The following is a 21,317-nucleotide window of genomic DNA, read 5'->3' as shown; positions in this document are numbered from 1 at the left end:
GCTGGGTGCTCACACAGAGGTCTGAAGCCATTCCTCCCTAACAAGGCACAACTGGCACAGTCAGAACCAGGGCCAAAGAAGCAATCATGTCACTGGAAGGGGCCACAAACCATCAAAAGTCCCCCAAAGAAAACCCCTCCCTGGGGGAAGTACTGGGGCATTCCCACATAGGCCTGAATGTATATAAGCTATCAGACTTTGTTGTGTGGATGCTGGCCCCAAGAGATCAAGACTGCCATGATGACTCCAACCATGGACATCGAAATTGCAACAATCAAGTCTTTTTGCTGAATCCATGGGTGGTGACATTTTTCCTCCCCACTATCTACTCTTGTCCTTTCTCTTTCTTTCTTCTAATATATTTTCTTTGTAATATTTTTACAGCTGTACAGAGAAGAACCAAAATGGCTACATACCTCCTTTCCAGTGCAACTAAATTGTTCTGAAACAAACTTGCCTCAAAAATGTGCACTGGTCATTCAGTGTCATTTCACTCTAATCCACCCCAAGGGATCTATTGACAAGAACTTCAGTTTCCCTGTTTCCCTGTTTTAGAGGTGGGTTGTAACACTAATCTAGGAAGTAGTACACGTTAAAATATTCAGAATAATAAGCATTTATTTTCAGTACTATTTTCATTAAATATTGGCATAATATATCCATGTCTGAGGTAATAAATTAAAAATAAACTCAAGATTTCAGTCCCATATTTGTGCTGCATACTTTTTTCTACCATTATACATAATTTTGAAGCAAACACACACAGTCTGTAATTCTGAATGCAGCTAGGAATATTGTTTTACACAGTCACTTTTTGTTTCACTATAATTTTGCTGAGAATGGTTATTGCATGATACACTTTTAATAGACTTTTTGTTATACTAGAGTTTTCTAATAGATCACACATATCGTAATTATAGGAAGATGGGCATGAAGATGTGCTTTGAGCCAAGGATGGCAAATACTGAATCAGTGATAGCACATACTGCAGCATTATTGTCTGCCTTCACTAGAGCCCAGATCCAGCAAAGCCATTTCAGTGTGTGCTTAGTTTTAGACATGAGTCATTTCAGTGTCATCCATGGCCTTAATTTTTGCTGAATCAAGGACTAGCCAAATCTGTAGAACTGAATTAATAGACTTTAACTGTGTGTTATTTGAAAACAGGTTTGCTGGTTTCATATTTTGTAAGATATTTAGTAATGACCTCTGTAAGATTGTTTGTATCAGTGAAGCACCCATGAAAGTTTCTAACCTGGTTCATAAATACACTATGAAAAAATAAGCAGCTACAATGACTCTCTTCTACACATTTTGTTAAAAGTAACACCTGGTTTGAAAAGTTATTAAAGTAATTTTTTCCATGGTAAAATATATTTAAAAAAATAAACTCTTAATTTAATCATCTTCCATCAAACATATAAGCATGTTAAAGGGCGGGGCATAATTCAGGTATTTTCATTTATAAATGCAAGAGATTGAGTGTATCAATCTTTTGCACTTAAATGCTGGTGGTAGTAAGGCCCTTTCAGCTAAGTTTTCATCAAGCCCAACATCAGTGAGCTAAATAAACAAACAAACACAAATTTTGCTTGCATATAACTTTTTCATAATCCTGAATTAAAAAAAAAAATCCTCCCTGCTTAGAAAAGAACTCTTATTTAACTGCTGCCATTAAAAAGTATACCTCACTTCCATGTTAAGTTTAATCAGTGATTCTGAATGCAAAGGATTTAAACACTCACTAAAATTGCTGTGGCATGCCATTAGACTCTTAATGTTCATAAATTGTGCTAATTCCCATTTAAATCAGGAAGCTATTGTTTGGAGTTAGAGCCAATGGTTGTCTTAGTGTTAAAGGTCTATTTCCACCAGATTTTCTTTATTCTATTTTGCAAATGACTGACAGTGCTTATGATGTGATCCTGAAAAACCGTTTGGTGTTATTACCAGAAGTTATAGTCTGTGAGCAAACTCTCATGCTCATGCAGTGAGTTGCATTGCTGGGGGACCATGGCCAGCGCTGCTCCAAGGCCTGGCTGGGCCCTCAGTACTCCCCCGAGCTCACCATCGCCATCGGCTCGTCAAACGTGGCCAGCCTGATCTGCTTCGGGGTGGCCATGGAGAGCATCTCCCCGGGCTCCGGCGGCGAGTGAATCCCATTGTCCATCATGCTGGACACCTCCTCCTCGTGGTCCTCGTACAGCGTGTTGATGTGCAGCAAAGGGTGGGCCGGGTTGCAGCTCAGTGCAGGGGTTGGCTCTGGCTTGACCTGGTTCAAAGCCATACTGGTGGCAGCAGCAGTGGTGGCTATGTGGTTGTGGTTACACGTGACAAAAGCCGCAGCAGCGGGCACAGTTCTGCACGTCTCAGATGAGTACAGGATCTCTTTTGCAGGATGAGGGGTGTCTACAAGAGAACAAAAGAGACAGATAAAGGACAGGTAGTCTTTCACCATTCCAGTCCATCAGTGAGGAGTGCCCCAAACCAAAAAAAGTCATTGGCAGTCTTTCCACTGATTTCAGTGGGATCAGAAGAGGATCCCAAACTGAATTTTCTTGGGACCCTTTGAGAAATCCAAACAGGACTGTTTCAAAACAACAGGGTAGTAAGCTCAGGGAAACGGGACAAACAAGAAGTGGGGTTTGTAAATCTCACTCTTTTTCATGCATGCTCATGCTTCCTTATGTGAATGGTACTTTTGTAAAATGAAGAGAAGAAACAACTGAAAAGTATATGTATTCCCCTCTACAATCTGGCCAGTGTTTTTTAAACAGTATGATTTAATGTTTTGACAAATGCAATGACTATTGAAATTGAAAAGATGGATACAAAAGGCATTGATATTTTCAATGGGAAAAAATAGTGGTTACACATTGTAAGCCACTTGTCTTTAGAAAGAACTCAGCAATTTGTCATAAACTGAAGTCTCTTTCCAGAATTTTTAAGTCTGCCTTACCTGATGGACTGCAATGTAGGTCTAATTCAAAAACAAAGTTGGTAATTTTTAATGTGAATGGGGAGTCACAGAGCCCCAAAACTCCAGTAATTATTTTTTGCCCTTAAATTTTTCAAGCACTAATTTAGATTAAGGTAATTGAACCAGAAAACCCCAGCAGTTTTGAGGAGTTGAAATCAGAGCAGGTTACTGGATAAATGCTGTAGAATAGCTCACATGCATATTGGGGAGTTGGAGGACTCTAAGGAGCATAGGGATTTGGAAGTGACAGAAACTTTTATACCTCAAATCACTTCTTTGCTGGGCAGTGGGGTGACGGTAGAGGTCAGTCTGTCGAAGCCCAGAGAGAGGTCTTAGCTTGTAATGAGATGAGAGCCATTGCTTTAAGTACATACAGATTTTTCTGTAACTTCAACTGCATAGTGCTTCTTTCTTATGTCAGTAGCTTACAAAAATAAACAAGAAGATATCTGTCTATCAGTTTATTTACTGATCTATCACTTTTCTTAATGTTCAAATGGCTTTCCTCATCATCCTAGCTCCTAGCAGTTATTGATATATTTTAAACACTCCCTTGAGTTAAGAAAGAGACAGGCTTTACAAAACACACAGGGAACCAAGGCACAGAAAGAGCATCTCCTGTGAGGCCACATGGGAAGGGAATGAAATCCTGAATCCCTGACCAGCACCCACACTTCAGAGCATCCATCCTCTGGCCCACATAAGACACAGGGCAATTTAAAGTGTGCGTGAAGAACAATGTCAACAAGCTGAGTTTTGATTTTCTAGGTGACAAACATATGATAACTCCTGAGGGTTGGTAGTCTAAGAGATCTTATTTCCACAGGCAGCTTTAACTGCTTTAGTAGTCTTCCACACACCCCTAAGGGGCTATTAGTGCTCAGGGTATTGGTCATCTACCACAGCAGTTTCCATATGACTTGAAAATAAGGCAGGTTTGAAATGTGCCAGGTGCTGGTGGAGCAGGAAGGGTATCATGGAAGCCAAACACTCCTCATTTCCTTGGCAAGGTATGACCACATTTGTAGTCGTTAAAACCTGCTCACATTTGAAACATTACCCACACCAACAGCCTGCAGCCTGTTTTGTACAGCTCTACCTGTAATAATCCTTACCCTCCATACAGTTAAAGAGAGAGAACCTCTATTTCTGAGACCTGCAAACTTTGAGATTACTAGCTGTTCCCAAATCTAGCAAGATAGGCCAAACAGTTTCAATAAATGTGAGTTCCTTAAGATTGCTATGTAAATTATGGCTTGTGAGGTGGTATGGGCATTATGGCATACTGTACCTTTGAGAGAGGAGGTAACATGCACTACAACATTCTCTTCCTGGTTTAAAAATCCACCCTCTTGGCTTTTTGATGTAGGCATCGAGGGGATGGCTTGAACCTCAGGTTTGGGCTTTTTGCTACTAAGTATATATGGATGAACATCCAAGGAAAAGTGCCGTGTGTGCTTTTTTTCACTGCTTGTGCTTGGGATGGCGTTTGGCTCGCTCTTATGAGCTGACGATTGCTGAGAGGTTTTTGCAGCAGACTCCAACAAAGGAGCTATAAGGCTGTCTGTCGCTGTTTTTCTCCGCACAGGCTTCGGTTTATCAGGCTTATGGTTCTCAACCTTCATGATGGCTAACTGCTCCTTGAATGGCTGGGGAAGGGGATTGGTAGTCGGGATCCATTTCATCTTCTTCCTTGGCCTCTTAATGATGAGCTGCTCATTAGCATCAATGTCTGCTGGATCAACGCTCGGGTCTATGGTCTGAATCCCTGAATCACGCATGGTTGGGGTGGCATCGTGGTTGGACTGGGCCAACGCCGCGAGCAGCTGCCGCACCACATTGTCGTACATCAGATCGCTTTCATTTGTAATAAAATCCAGACGGTTCAGTGATTTTATGTGGTCCCTATTTTCATTACAAAACATCGCCAGAATATTAATATCACAAAACTGGGACTTCTGCCACTGTTTCTTGGTCTTTATTCCGACTTTGTTCAGTTTATCAAATATGAAGTTAGACTTACGAAATATGAAGAGGTGAATCAAGTTGATGAGGATTATCAAGTTCATGAAGCAGAGGAGAACGATATCTACACCAGCAATAATCCGCTGGAGCTGGACAGATGGCAGTTTACAGTTCACTCTGATGTGCAATTTGGAGCTGCTCGTTTTGTCTGGAGGCTCACCTAGTGCACATGTAAATTCATTTTGCTTCTGTGTAGCATAGTAGGTGGATAAGTATGTGATTGGTATGATGCTTAAAAAGATGATGAACAGATGTCTTGCAAGATAAAGCTTAGCTAAAAAGTTACTTCGTCCTCTTCTTTCCAGGTATTTCTCAAACAAGTTCTGCTCAGGGCTTTTTTCCTTCTCTGCATTCTCAATGATTTCTCTTTTCTCTCTCTCGGTTATCCCTGGGCCTTTGGACTGAATCTGTTTCTCTATTTTTGGTGCCCGCCCTTCAGCTGCACGGTGGTAGCAGTTATCGATCTCCTGAAGCAAAAAATTAAGCTCCGAAGTCAGTCGAGTGGAGGCCAGAAATTCCCAGCCCAGAGCTGGAATGTACATTATCCCAGCAAAAGCCAGCAGTGCATAAGGTAGGAACTTATGCTCAAACAAGGAGGGCCAGTGGCTGGCATCAACTCCTGGCAAGGCATCTTTTAATTCTGTCCAACAATATCCTCTGGCATACAAGGCTTGATCGCGGGTGAAGTTGTGTGGTGTGTAACAGTATATTGGCTCCTCTGTATAACAGAGAGAAAAGTCACTGCTGTGCATTTAACCTACAAAAGGAGCTCTGGAAAATAAACATTTCAAATTATATAAATTTTATTTTACTCTATATTTACATGACCATTAAGCCCTCCACATATATTAGCCAGCTCAGGCTGCACACATCCTCACAAACCCCACGGCATAACTATTTACCTGAAAGTTTTAGAATGAGCCTGAGTTAGAAATATCAGTGAGAAATACATATTTTAGTTTAATGACCTCTTTGAAAACAATATCCTAAGCAACTGTGACGTGAACTCTGTAACGCTAAAAGACCTGATATTCACTACAAAGCCAGTAGCTGAGAATGTTCCATGCAAATGCTGACAATTAGATGAAATTTAAGGTTCATCCCAGCTAAGCATTCTTCTAGATAGAAAAAAGTTAGACATAGCTTAAGGCAATGTTTCTAATAATTATTAACGAAGTCAACTCATTTTGAAATGGTAGGAAAAAATGAAACTTGAGACATACAAGGATTTAGTCAACTGTATCCCTCTCAGCTAATATTCTTGAATAAAAGTGTGACTGACCAGGACAGAATCTGGTGTGTTAACTATTTATCAGTATGAAAATTAAATTCTACATTTGAAACTGTAATTTTGGGTTTTTTACACAATGTGTAATTAAATGCAACTTGCCCTCAGACAATATTATGGAAGAAAAAAATACTGGTGATCAAGAAAGAAATCAGACAAAGTAATAGGAGACAAAGTATAGCAAGGATTTTTAAATTCACAGTGATGCAATTTTTCTCTCAGAAAATTTTACAGTCATATTCTGCTAGAGGATGGCAGGGTTGGTCAAAGGAAATTACACCACATACTTGTCTATTTTAACACTCCTTCTAAACATTTGTATTTTACCATCATCATCATAATGTTGAGATAAAGGTCCTGACCCTGTAGATAAATTATGTTCTTACATGATGATTTTTTTTCCTAGCAATACATGAAAGAAAGAGAGAAAAAACTTGTGAAAGCTAAAGCAGCATTAATTTCTGAAAGAACAATGACCACTATGAAGACATCCTATTCAAAAAGGAAGACCTTGTTTTCATGTTTTGACAGGTAGAACAAAGAGAATGTATTTTACAGTGTTCCGGTACACCTTTAGAAAACTTCCCAGAATGAGACCCATAGGAGGAAGCATGCTCTCTTCACTTGAGAATTGCTCAAGAACACAAGCCTGCTTTGGCTTCAGATCAAGAACAGCTCCCTGGAAGAGCATGGTGGCACTGTACTCTTTATAATAAAAATGAAAACAAAAAATATAATACTGATAACAATAAATAGAATATTAAAAATTAATAGACAGGCAACTCCCCCTAATCTTTCTGGCTTAAAAAATGACTCCTTACTTGACCAGTTACTTTTCACATGTGAGCAAAGCAAAAGTTAGTTCTTTGGTGTGGAGGTATAAACCTCTTCTGTGGCCTAGAGAGAGTTAATACTACCAACTTAAATAGAGTTGACAGAATAAATGCTGCTACTCAAGACAACATGTAGAGTGAGTAAACCCTGCAAATACTTTAATATAATTTTTGAACACTATTTTAAAATGATCTAACTTCAGTCTAAGAGGATAGCTTAACACATTTCCATTTAGACTATTTTTGTGTACTTACAGACATACATAATAAGAAAAATGCTCACTGACTCCCTTGGTTTTGTAATTATGTGGTCTCCCAACCCTACTCATGAAGGGATCTCCTACTATCAAAGACTTATTATAGAATTCCCCAGGAGACCAGACAGATTCTGGTGTAAAAATGCTTCTGTGGGGTAAAAAAAAGGAAAAGCAAAATTCTGTGTTTCTCATAAGCAGACATTTTTTAAATTGGGTATCCCTAAGCCGAGTAGAACCTTCCAATATGAAACCAAATTTTCTCTGGCATACGTAAGTTAATTTATCCTAGGTCTCAACATTACAAATACTTGGGAAAACAGCAGCAAGTATTCCTACAAATCACCCAGAAGGATTATTTTTTGATTCCTGCATCAGTTACTACTATCAAATAAACTGATTAGTTCTTTCAATTCTCTTCACTGAGACCCAAAAGCTAAGGTGACGTTTGCCAAAATTGCATATAGATACAACAACAATCCAGTATCTTTTTCCTTTATAAATTAAGAAAATGAAACAAAAATGTCTTAACATTTTACATTTAATTTGACAGATCACTGAGAGACTAACTGTACTTCATCCATTGCCACTGCTTTGGTGAAAAAAGTCTAAAGAGCTTCAGAACTCCAGTTTGGACTGACCAGCTGCATTACAGGCTACAAAATGAGGCTGTCCCAAACAGTAGGAAAAGCAAACATCACTTGAGAGGAATTTGTTCTTTTTTCCTCTGTTAAACTTGTTTTATCTGACCCAATTATCTGTGAGGTTGTAAAACATCTGTAATTTATTTGGCCAGCTAAGCATGGTGCCCCACTCTTACTCAATGTTTTGTACCTTGTTGCTACTACTCTAGTATTTTCTTTGCATATTTGAAAAGTTGGCATGATTTTCATTGTATGACATATAAATCCCAAGACCCTTCAGACAAAAATGAATCCTCTGTGGAGCCAGTGGGACTTCTGATAAGTGATTGAAGTCAGAGCACTGGGGTTCCAACACTGTTTTATTCAAACATGCATACTAAGAAGCTTCATTTCTCTTTTTTCAATATGTCAGATGTTTTCAACAATTGTACAAAATTACATTTAATCCTGCTTAGTATGCACCTAAGTAGCTTCTAGAAATCTGCAGAACTGTCCTCTAGGATAAGGTATGAGAGAGATCTGACTGCATTTTTCAGACATGCAATCAAGATGAAATAAACAACACAGAATTACTTAGCTGTGTAATATAACTGATTATGTTATGCCACTTGAGAAATTAAAATCCCTTGGCAGCTAGGTTTTTTCACATGCTCCATTCTGTAACATCTCAGTCCATCCCATCATTTTAAGCAATTCTGAAATGGAGAGAAGTGACTTGAGGGAGCTACTGTGGTACAGAAGTTGTACATCAGGGGAATGAAAGTGCATGGCTGCAGAAGACACTCAGGGTAGGGAGAGGGATAAAGGAAGGGGCTGTGCTCAAAAAACTCTTCAGAAAGAATCCAGACAGTATGGAAAGGTGTGAAGTCAAAGTACTGAAGTTAGGAGCTGTCAAGTCTGCTGCTTTTAGCAAAAGCTTGGAGAAATGCTTGTGGCCTTCCTGCAGGCACATGCTCCCACTCCCACTGTTCCCAAGCCAAGGTCAGCTACCTCCTTTCAGTGGCTCCCCAACCTCTATATACTTTAATATATATTCAACTGTCCTCTTTGAGAGGCCATTATTATAAGCAAAAGTTATTTAAGTAAATGTGGACAACACATTTAGAGTTACATTACAAAAAAAGGGGAAAATATTAATAATAAACAGTATATGCTCCTACATAACAGAATAAATGATATTTCATACCTGCAGCATTCCCAGTGGAATAAAGTATATTTGTCAAAATATAAACCATGTAACAAATTGTAAATGCTTCCTGTGACCTCCACCTTTTAGAATTTACTCTAGAAAAATAAATCACACTTCATTAATCTTCCCACTGAAATGCATAATTTAGCACTCTAATGCAGTAATTGAGTAAAGCAAAAGAAACAGTAAAATTTTCCAACAGCGGACAGAAGAAAATGAAACTGTTTTGAGAAAATATAATACAAAAATGTAAAAAAACATGAAAATTCTTGCAAGTCAAGAATTCAATTCAAGGCAAAGGTAAGTATGCCTCTTGTGTGAAGATTTCTTCAAGGATCTTGTTAAAATTCAGCGTGACTGCCACTACCCCACACAGGGTGTAGGCAGCAGAACTGGTGATTAGGTGCTGCTGAACAGGCTGGATCTCCCAGCCTCTGGACAAGTGCCTAAACACTCTTGCTGGAGACCCAAGCTAAGTATCAGGTGAGTATATTGATAACTATACTTACTGAGTTAAATATACTGCAGACCACACAAGTCTAGTGCTTCCTAGCAACTTGTATTCTGCCCTCTTGAAGAGAGCTCTAAATCATCCTCATTCCTGTCCCAATCTGCCTCTGAAGATAAGCTGGCAATCCAGTCAAGATCTCTGAAGGACTCCTCGTGCAGTCCTCTCCACTTGTCTCCAAGGAGAAATTCAATATTTAAGTAGAATCTCTGAATGTCCCTGCCCATAATTTCCCAGTACACACATTTCTAATAGACAAAATAAATTAGAAACTCCCTGAATTCAGCAACAAATGCCAGTATTTAACAAGGGTATTCCTTGACATACTGCTTTGTGGCACATGTAAGCAATCTGACATACATGCCTCATTCATCTTGGGTACTAAAAGGATTGCACAAGAAAGCAGGTAGCAAAGTATTTTTAGAAACAGAAATAATTTATTTAGTACTTTTTCAGCAATTTTTAAATGGAAAAGATGAAATGTCCTGGATCCTCTTCTCTCTGGAAAAAATAAATAAAGAACATTTAGTTTACTGAGGTTGAAAATGTAGTCTAAGAAAGTAAAATATTATCTAAACAGAATACATGCCTTCCATCCCAATCACACAGTCCACAAGGAATATGTAATTCTGCTTTGAATGATTTTAACAAATGCTAGCTAATACCCAAATTAACTGTCAGCAAAAGGAAAAACTCAATGTAACTAGTTTATTTCAAATATTTTATTTAAAGGGTATTTAAAGGTTAGATATTAGTACAGTGTAAGGATGGATCCCTGAAATTAATTTTGTGTGTCATACTGTCCTATTTAACTGAGTTTACTCATATAAATAAGAAAACATCCATCAAACTAAGCCTTAACTTAGCAAGCTAATTATTAAGAACTACTAGTTTTACTGAAATAAAAAGACAATACCTTTACCTTTCTTAGGGAATATTCTTCCCAGTCTGAATAAAGGTTCCATGCCCATGAAGTCTTCCTAGGGTACAAATTTCTCCATGATCAGCAAGGCAAGGTAAGCCTTTTTTGCCCAATCTCTGAAACCACTTGTCCTGTTTAAGAAAAAAATCTTGAAAAAAAAGTCCCTAAAAAAATGAGATAGGAAACCACTGCTGCTATTAGATTTTATTGGCCTATACTCTGTAAGGATGAGTCATAATGAGTGACATGTAGATAAGCAATTTCAAAGATTGATTGACAATGGATCACCCACAAGGGTAACTGAAGTGCAAGAGTAGCAGCAGGTCTCCCTGTATTTCCAATTTGGGTCTTTTTTGCCTTGCAGGACTGCTGCTTGAACTGAATATATTTTGGATCTATAGAATCAATGAATTAACAATGCACTTTCTTAGTGTATATATGAATTTACAGAATCATATTCCCTGTATGTAATAGACACTGGCTCTTTTAAAAGTAGCTGGTGTGCTCATTCTTAGTGGCAATCTGAGGCTTAAGGCTTCTTACACCTGCCCAGGTTAGTCAGGAAAAACAGACACCTACTCCTGCTTGTCTGGTGTGTTGGAAATAGCAACAGTTATGAGGAAGGTGCAGAAACACTTCAATGAAATCCCTTAGGCTGCTCCTACAGAGGAATGTGTCCTCAGTAATGAGCTGCCCTCTACCATGTGATGCCCATGCAGCACGGTGCTAAAGTCACTGAAAAGAGAGCTTATTTATAGTGACTGGACTATTGATACCAAGATTAGAGGGAAGGTTAGATCTGAATTTAAAGGAATGTATTAATCTAAAAATAATGAAAGAAATTCAGCCATGCAGTCAGTCCTACAAAAGAGATCTGAATAATGTTTACTTCTAAACTTAGTGCTTACGTGAGGAGGTGAGTGGAATTTCAGTGATGTACAGATCTTCTGCATAGGAAAAGTAGTAAGGTGTGAAAATAATATTTTAACGTTTTGCAGAGGTTAAAAATTGCCCGCTAGAGAAAAACTGCATGTACTCAGTATGATAACGTGGACTGCAGTAACACCTGAAGCAAACTGCAAGAATAAATGTTGAAATGAAATGAATAATGAAAATCCAGTGAAACTGATGATAAATGAACCATGGTGGCTTCAAATCAAGGGTCAAGTACAAAATACAACCACAGGAAGCAATAGGAAACAGCACATTTGTTCTACTGAATTATTACTATTTAATGAATAGAAATTAAAAAGATGGCTTGTATTAAGTACCTCTTGGCATAAACACAGCAGCCAGAAAAGTTGATATTGAAGAGAAGGACTAACAATTAGCTCATTAGGTAATAACATTATTTTAATAACATAGTATTCAGAGGGCAGAGATGGCTGGTCTAATGCTTTTGGAAAATTGGTTCCTCCATGTGTAGAAAAATTGGGTTTTCTGAAGTATCAGACTGTTTTGATAAGTCATAGAAGAGACAGAACAATCTGCCACTCGAGGCTCCCAAGGGCTCTGCCACTTCCAGTGTGGAGGTCTCTTGACCTCCTGAAGAAAACATGGATCTCACAGAATCTCACAGAAGATAAGGTACCTCAACCTCAAAATTTGAAATAATTATTTAATCATAAAACTAAAATGCTCCAGAAATAGACACTGAGCTCTGAGCTGCAGAAACCACACCACACATCTCAGCAGCTGGCTGCAGCACTGCTCCATGTACTTTGAGACTGCATGATACAGAAAAGCAAACAAATCCCCAAAGCTTGCTATCATAGTGAACAGCTGCACTTCCCCATTCACATGCAAGAGTATAATACATGACTGGGAAAAAATCCCCAATGATGTAAATATGTGTCACGATTTCAATGTTTTTTCTTAGAATAAATCCTGTATCATGTGAAAAAGAAGAAATCTACAAGAGTTATGCTGGTCTACTGTGCAATTATTCAGCTTTTGTAATGAAACATATACACGTACTGAGCGTGTCCACTGCAGCTATTTTTAATACTGAAAGGACCCAAGGAACTCAGTGATGATGCAGATTCTTCCTGAAGACTTTTACAGATGTAAGAAACCACACAAGCTGAAGTTTCCTCTGCATCATGGATGCATGATTTCTATCTAGTTTAGAGACAACAAAGAGCCTCAAATACTTTAGAGTAGCTTTGAAAAACAGACTTGACCTTACTCTTTTATTTATTCACGAGGCTTCCTTTTGACAAAGGTGAATAAATTAAGTAGCTTTTAAACATAAATATTTTTGACCATCTGTTCAAATCTGTGGGTTATCTGAAAGCATGTAGTAAGCTAAAATTCATCCGTATTTTGGACCTCTTCCCACATATGACACTTGAAAAACTGAAGGGGTTAATAATGCAAACAGGTGATTAAAAACATTATTAAAAAATGATGATGTATGTGTGTTGATGAAGTCTGAGAAGTGGAATTTATGACAGAAAAAATATCTGCAGTCCCTAGGAACTGCAGTGGAATGATGTATGGCTCATGCATTTCCTCAAAAATACAGTTCTATTCACCTTTCACCTGTGTAACTGCAAATCCTTAAATGATCAGAACTCACAGAGTCCCAGCTAGTGTATCTTGTGCACATCTCAAGTTTGCGTTCATGTAAAGGGCCCTTAAATTCTCTTTTCTCTGCTAATATCACCTCAGAAACAATTTCTGCACTGGTGTAATCAGTTTGTCATATACTAAACAATCTGGCTCTGTACTCTTAGCACTACCAAAGTCACTTGGGAAAATGCCATCTTCACTTTCTTTAAGTGCAGTTGGAGAGAAAAAATTTAAAGTAAACTCGAAAGCCATCTGTTAGGTAATTCACCTAAATAAGCATATGTAAGTATCCTGAAACAATTCAAACCAGAAACACAAATTAGAAAAGTGACCAGAAATACAAAATAAAACTCCATTTCATAATATAAAATATATATATATATATAGTATTTCAAACATACCGTAGGGTGAAAAGTGAAAAAGATATTGAACTCATGTGTATACTGTATTACACAGTAATGTAAGCATTGCTTATGCAGATGATTACAAATCAGAAAATAAACCAGAGAACCTTGAACTGATGCTTCAGTCATTAAACACTGTTTCCTTCTATTGCTTTCTTATGAAAATTTTCTAGCAGAAGGATGGTAGAGGGCTGAACTATACAATTCCTGAGAGACACAGAAATACAGTATTTTTAAGCAACCTCTTTTGTATTTTGCAGGCACTGTTCTAAGAACTTAGCATGAAAACCAGTGCTAAAGCTCAGCTTTTGACTGAAGTATAAAAATCAACTGGATGAATGCTTTGCTTTATTTTAATAAAATACTGGCATTTAACAGCTTGGGTGGGAAAAGCAAACATGACTGCAATACAGAAAGAATAATTCACTGCGAATAGAAAGTATGAGGGATATGACTGAGCAATACCATTACAACATCAGTTTGGAAACCAAAATATTTCAATATTGTGAAGATAACAAAACCAGCAATGTAATCTCCTTTGGAACCCACCACTCTCTGGTCCCTTATGGAGAGAACCTCTCACAGACATTACTGATGGGCTTGCTTCTCAACCCAGCACAACACTGGAATATTTAAACCACTCACTAAAAAAATTAAGTGATACAAAAGAACTAAGCAGCACATCATGAAAGCCAAGTGTCTCTGAATCTACTGGATTACAGAACAGGGTCCTGGAAGTCCAGCAAATACCATGAGACACTCAATACCAAAGGCTGCCACCTGCAGCTGTAGCACCATCACCAGTCATGGAGGAGAGGATACAGCATCTGTCCTACAGATACAGCAGCATCCTACTTATGGCTGCAGTTTGTGTGTACTGATACATGGCAAAACCAGGGAGAGTGAAGGATAAAAAACAGATGGAACATCAAACAGACCCACCTCAAACTGGCAGCCCACATTCTGTACATTTTGGAAAGGAAGTGAAAATGGAAAGGCTGATGGACTAATCATGTTTATCTATATCTATACCATTCCAGACTGTCCATGCCTTGACAAGAGATACTGAAACTTTATAAAGAAAAACCACTTCTGAAAATCAACACAGACTACAGCTGGACTAAGACTACGTATCTTAAATCCTTACTTTCTAAAAGTTAATTAACTTTGGTGTATCACCATTTCTTTCACTAAATATTAACCTAAGGCTGATGTAGGTTAACAAAGAACACTTCCAGTAAAAAAAATCCCAAAACTTTTATGATAGAAAAGGGAACAATACAGCAGGGTTCAACACAGCTAAAATGGAAACACAGAAGTGACAACCTATACTAACAGACATAAAACTTGCTTTACCACCACGCAGTACCTGGTATAGTCACCTATTCATACACGGGGACAGCACAGTGCTATCAAATCTGAGCTGGTTGCATTGAGCTTCATACTGGTTGCATTTTACTTCTAATTTGCACAAGAATAACTAACTGCTAGGAAATAAAAAGCCCAGTATGAGAAATGGAACTTTCAGAGAGTCAAATACAACATGGATACACTGCATACACATCTGCACGAGTGCTCCAGAAGATGCCTAAGATTATATAGGGCCTGATGGGGGTTATATCACTATTCTGACAGAATTTCAAACACATTTGCCTTTATATTTAAATAAAAAATTTAGTCATTATCTTTAAAGCAATTTTCAAAAAAAAACAGAGCAAACCAAAGTTCCCTTGGGACCACTCACTGCACACATTGTTACCTCAACAAAGACACTGCTATTGGAGAGGTTTCCTTTAGCCTGTGCTGCCTTCTGAGAGCACTTTGACTCCAGGAAACCAGAAAACCCACAGTTAACTACAGATTCCATCCACTAGGTGAGAGAAAAATGCCTCAAAAACTTTATTATCCTCAAGGTCATAATACATTGGCCTCTAAATAGAGAATATGCCAGTTTTATATGAAGTCCATTTATAGTTGAGTTTTAGAAAGGGAAATAATATTCTTTCTTCTTTTGTGAGTGCTCATGTGGGCTTTCTTTGTGTTGGGCAGCTGAATATCGCTCCTAGATGACTTTATGAAGATCTTACGCTCAGTAAAAATATGGCTCAAGGATTTATTTTAATTAACTTCCTAGAGGTGTCCTTTCTGGAATCACTGGTTTGCTTGAAAAACAATTTAACTTCCAGGAGCACATCCTAGTAGTGTGTCTGCCCTTTGCCTTCCTCCTGCAGAGAGCTCAATTTCACCCCAAATGCACTGCCATCTAGTAATGAAGTATGGAAACAAAACCTTATCTCCCAATACATTTTAGCTATGTTACAGATTGATTTATAGAGCAAAAGCACACCAAGGATGACAACCCCTCTTTCCACCTTGAGCCAAACTGTAAGGACATCAAGCATCCAGGGCTGCACAACATGGAGTGTGGCCAGCAGGTCAAGAGCCCTCTGCTCTACTCTCATGAGACTCTACATGCAGTCCTGGGTGTAGCACTGGAACCCTCTGCACAAGAAACATCTGCCCAAGTGAGACCAGAGGGACCATGAGGATGATCAGAGGGATGGAGAACTTCTATGGCTGGCTGAGAGAACTGGGGTTGTCCAGCCTGGAAAAGAGAAGATTCCAGGAAGACCTTCCTGAGGCCTTTCAGTACTTAAGGGAAGCTTTTGGGAATGATGGGGGCAGATTTTTAGCAGGGCCTGTATCTCAGGACAATGGCTTCAAACTGAAAAACAGCTTTAGACTGAACACAAGGAAGAAATTCTTTACTGTGAGGGGGGGTGAGGCACTGAAACACATTGTCCAGAGAGGCTGTGGATGTTCCATCTCTTCAAAGCCAGGCTGGACAGGGCTTTGAGTAGCCTGGTCTAATGGAAGGCATCCATGTCTGTGGCAGGGAGTTTGACTATGATCTTTAATGCACCTTCCAACCATTTTGTGACTGTTCTATGGTACATGTAATAGAAGAAAAGCACAATAATTAACTTAAAGTCTTTTGTAACACATTAAGTTCAGATGAATTGTGATTTTTTTCACAATATTGGCATAGTATCTGCTAAACAATTAGGTCTTGCCTCTTATGCTACTAGAACAGTAATTTGTCATTTAATTACTTAAAATAAATGTAAATATTAGAACACTCCAATTCAAGGGCAAACAAATCACTTACATGAAAAGCACATGCATTTACCTAAACAATGACTTTGCCCATGGCACTAAAACAACATAATTAACTAAGTAACCGTATTAGCAGCAAAAGGCAAAATAGAGTATACAATACATTATACTACAGACACAATGATTTTTAAGATTGTCAATTACAATCTTTTAAATAAACACCATGCTCTTTCTTTGTCCTCTGTTGTAGGGCTGAACTTTGCTTTCGTAAGTGCTTCCTTGCAGCCTCTGCCCCAGAAGACTTACTGCTGCTTGGGTACTCCCAGGATTCCCAGGATGATGGGGTGCCTCCTGCACACTCCCAGGGCAGGACACCCACCCTGCCTGGCCAATTCTCTCTAGACTTGTTGGACAGACTGTACAGTTGGTCTTGACTTTTAGCTACACTTTGCACACACACAAACTATATATGAGGCTCTGATCTCCTGTGCCCACTGATCATGAGCGTTCTTCCAATCCTCAGCAAAAAATTTTGTGAGAAACCACTGCTTTTAGACAACTACATTTTCATGCCTCCAGTGCACACATCATTGTTCCAAAAGCCTTACCAAAGCTTTACTGAATAAGTAAGATGGTATAGACCCCAGAAAAGGGGGTTGTTTTCAGTTTAGTGGCATGTATGTATCTTCACATAGCTTGCACTGGATATCATTAACAGAGTGAGGAATAATGGCAAGTATCAGATAAGCCCACAAGGGCCCAAAGCAAAGTTTCGGAAGCTATTATGATATTTACAACCAAAGGGCAATAGGCACTTTGCTCAATTTCATCAGCAAAGTTTGTACTTGCATAGCTCCTTTTTAAATCGCACAGAAGAAGCAGTATCCAAAGCACACAAAGTTAGATATTTTTCAAGATTGGTTACAGTGTATGGCTGAAACAACACAAAGTGTAGAATCAATAGTAAGCATGAATCCAGCTGAACTATTGTTATTACCAAGGTCAGTATCTCTGGACATGCATGACTTAGTAAAGAAAGCTGAGTAAATATTGTTTCATTAAAAGAGGAACATCTGATTCAGACCATATTAAAATTAATCTAAGTTTTGCTCTTGAACTCTGTGGAAGGAGAATTGAATTCACTAACCTGGAACTCTTCAACTCAAGCTTAAAAAAGTATCTATTTAGTTTCATTAGCTCCTTAGACTTTTTCTATTACATTCTCTTGCACAATTTTTTCCTTTTCCTGTATTATTTTTCTAACTGCAAACCATCTGAACAAATATGACATATGAGAGAAGAACGTTATCCCACGTTTTCCAGAGATGTAAGGGTGTTTTCTGTGTTACCTTTTAAGTTTTGCCCTGGCAGGACACAATAGGCTACTGCTCTCTATCTTACTGGGTCAAATCAGCATACACAGCCCATAGGTAGACATAAACAACATTACTTTTAGTCCTCCTGAAAAACAAATATGGAACACAACTGTGAGCCTAGATAATAGTCTTCCACAGCACAAAATAAACTCAACAGCAGAAATATAGGCAGATGCAAGCAAATTCAGTAGGCCCTCTTTCCTCTGTATGTGTTGGACTACAATTTAGACTTGCAGAGGGACATCCACTGCATAAATCTGAGTCTCAGACTTGATACTTCTCTATGATCTGCAGCCTCAGATGATTTCTTCATATGGAGCAAGCTACTGCTGTCTGACCAAGCAGTGAGGCAGCAAGGGGCTTCTGCTAGCAATCTTGCCCTATGTCAAGGAACACACGTGAAGGGGACATGACCCTGCCTGCATCCAAGGCTGTCTTCAGGCCTACTGAGGTTCAAATCTGTACATCTCAAACAGTATGAAAGCATACATGTGAGCATGCACTCTTGTGAGCTGCTGTAGGATTGCATTTTTAGTAGCTTAGTTCTTTGCAGAGGAAGTGATCACAAAACTTTTGCATCCCACAGAGGATCCTTAAATGTGACCTTGAAACCTGTCTTTCAGTTGCTATGAAGAGACAGTTTTCATGTACCCTGTAAACACAGTTTCCCCAAGATATCTCCAGAAGAGCATCCAAAAGATGAGGTTCTTATTAACTGTGGCTGAAGATCTTGAGCTATATAACTATTTTTTTAAAAAATGAGGTAGATTGAAAAAGTTTTAAATATAATTAAGAAAAATATTCAGACTCCATTTGCAAGCAGTTGTACTTCTAGGTGATTTAACTTTACTTCATAATGAAAACAATTATTAAGGACTGGAAGTCAATTCCAAAGCAGCATGCAAAGCAAGAGCCTGATTCTGGTATGTTTAAACTGATTAAATACAGCCAATTCTCACCAACCTCATAAGCTACAGACTGCCAGGTCCTACATACATAAAGCACTAATAATTTCCCATGGATTTTCAGTATGTAGTTTCAAGGGACATTAAAAGCAGTCATGCACTGGCAGCTACACTCATCAAGTGTACAATCCACACAGCAAAACAATGTTTACACAAGTGTTAGTGGCCCAAAAGGTGTCATAACAGTTTACTGGATCAGTAATTTTCAAGGCTGACCAAAACTTGACCTTCTGGGACTAGTGGTGATGGACATTCAAACCAGGCTTTTCAAACTATTACCAGCTTATGCAAGATGACCCTCAGCAGAAACAGATACCAGTGATTTCCACGGTCACAATCTGGCAAAGCACACTGCATAGGGCTCCATATATAGTATCAGTCTCCATGAAAGCATCAGCCTCTCCCTGGTAGGCCAGTTAACACTCACACTGTAGACGCCTGAAGTAAGATCAGGACAATGATCATCAGCCAGGGTCCAACTCAGGACCTGTCCAGGATCTACCTCAAGCATTAACCTGCTCTGTAATCCACGCCAGCTCTCACCTGCTGCTGGGCAATGGACACCTCCCCGCCCCTGGCCTGCCAGCCAAGGCAAGAGGCAGCAGCTGTCCCCGTCAGGGACCGGTCCGGACGGCGACACCGCTGCCCTGCCCACCAAGGCAACACCACCGTCCTGCCCGCCACGACGAGGGGCAGCGGCCGCCTCCCGAGCACAAGTGGCGCTCGGGCAGTGGCCGCTGCCGCCCTGCCGCCGTCCCCACCCGCCAAGGCGGGGCCGGCTGACATCGCTCAGCACCAGCGGCCTCGTTCAGCATGCACTGGGACACGACCCTGCCCGTCCTGCCGCCCTTACCGGCAAAGTTCTTGGTGAAGACGAGGGTGACGAGGAGGATGGGGATGAGGACGGTCCCGATGGTGACCACGCGGTCGAAGGGCAGCTCCAGCTTCAGCTGGAGCAGCAGAGCCGCCAGCGCGCCCGCCTTGTCATCCTGCTGCCCCGGCAGGATGAGCTCCTTCAGCTTCTCGCCCGCCAGCAGCGCCGTGGCCATGTCGGGGTGGTTATCGATGATGTGTTGCATAAGCGGCGGCGGCGGGCGGCCTCACGCCGCCGGGCTTCCCCGGGGACGGGCGGCGCCCGCCCGGCCTGCGGGGACAACACCGACAGCGGTGACGGCGGGGCCCCGCCGGGCCGCGCTGCCGCAGCGGCACCGTGCGCCCCCGGCCCCGCCGCCCGGCGCGCAGCCCCCGCCGGCCGCGGCTGTGCGGCGCACCGCAGCCTCCCGCCGCCCGCAGCCTCCCGCCGCCCGCAGCCGTGCGGGGCCGTATCACGAGAGGCGGGCGGCGACACGAGATGCCCGGTGACAGCTGTGCCATTAAGCGCTGCCTCTGCTTCGCAACCCGTGCTGTACAACAGCGGCGCCGCAGCCATGCAGCCAGGCAGACCGGAGCCGCCTCCCGAAGCGCTGCAGACAAGGAAGGGGGCATTTACCTGGCAACTTCGGTTCCCTCGGCTCCCGGGGGACGGTGAACAAAACCGATGGCCGGTACAGAAGAGCAGAAGCCGAACATAAACTTACACTGGACCTTCCTGCCGAAAAATGGTCCTTGCACCACCACAAGTAATGAAAACGCTCCGGATTCGGAGCGGGAGGTGGATGATGTGCTGATGCTCGTTACAGCAGCGGACGGCTGGCGCTCGCATGGAAATGCCCGCCTGCCCCGAGCAGCGATAGCGCGTGGAGCAGTTCAAGAAAGGGCTCGCAGCCGTGGGGAGGAGTAAGAGGAGGAGGCGAGAGCAGCCCGGAATGAACTGCGGGAACGCAGAGGTCCTTTACGGCATCCCAGCGACCAGCTGGAGCCTGCGGAGCCGGGCGCGGCCGCAGCAGGGCGGCCGCGGCAGCCGGTGCGGCACAGCCCATGCGGGCTCCGAGCGCAACACGTCGCGGCGGCGGCCCCGGCGTCCGCGTCCCCGCAGGAGCCGCCGCGCGGCGGCCCGCGCATGCGCCGGGCGGCCCGGGGACACCGCGACCCCGCACGGCGGCCCCGGCTCCGCGGGGCGCGGCTCCCGCCCTGTCCTTCCGGAGCCGCGCACGGCAGCTCAGGCCCGGGTTCGCGGCCCCGCGGCTTAGGGATAGAGAGGGTAGTGATGAGGGAAAGGGAAGCCCTCACCTCAGCGGGCCCTAGAGGTCTTGCATCTCCGGGCACGTCAGGATTTAAGTGCTGCCCATAGAAAGCCCT

At 41.3% G+C, this 21,317-nt stretch overlaps 1 protein-coding gene across 5 annotated transcripts; it reads right to left on the bottom strand.

Moving 5' to 3' along the window:
- Positions 1-600: 600 nt before the first annotated feature.
- PANX2 (pannexin 2) lies at positions 601-21,089 on the bottom strand. Of its 5 annotated transcripts, none has more exons than XM_085569658.1 (5): positions 20,569-21,089; positions 19,933-20,223; positions 4,272-5,723; positions 3,243-3,316; positions 601-2,409 (listed from the first exon to the last, which is right to left on the bottom strand). In XM_085569658.1, exons 2-4 carry the CDS (start codon positions 20,156-20,158, stop codon positions 3,285-3,287), a joined length of 1,710 nt encoding a protein of 569 aa, XP_085425784.1. In that variant the 5' UTR covers positions 20,159-20,223; positions 20,569-21,089; the 3' UTR covers positions 601-2,409; positions 3,243-3,284. The 5 variants fall into 5 exon arrangements, 4 of the variants coding, with proteins under 4 accessions (XP_085425784.1, XP_021410914.2, XP_021410916.2 ...); XR_002467781.3 differs by having other exon boundaries at positions 2,337-2,409; positions 3,243-3,404; XM_021555239.4 differs by lacking the exon at positions 3,243-3,316.
- Between the last annotated feature and the right edge of the window lie 228 nt (positions 21,090-21,317).

Source organism: Lonchura striata, chromosome 1A, assembly GCF_050655825.1.
Source record: "Lonchura striata isolate lonStrDom1 chromosome 1A, ASM5065582v1, whole genome shotgun sequence".
NCBI classification, from domain to species: Eukaryota; Metazoa; Chordata; class Aves; order Passeriformes; family Estrildidae; genus Lonchura; species Lonchura striata.
Note: the sequence above shows the minus strand (reverse complement) of the source record. Positions and strands in the feature narration are given on the sequence as shown.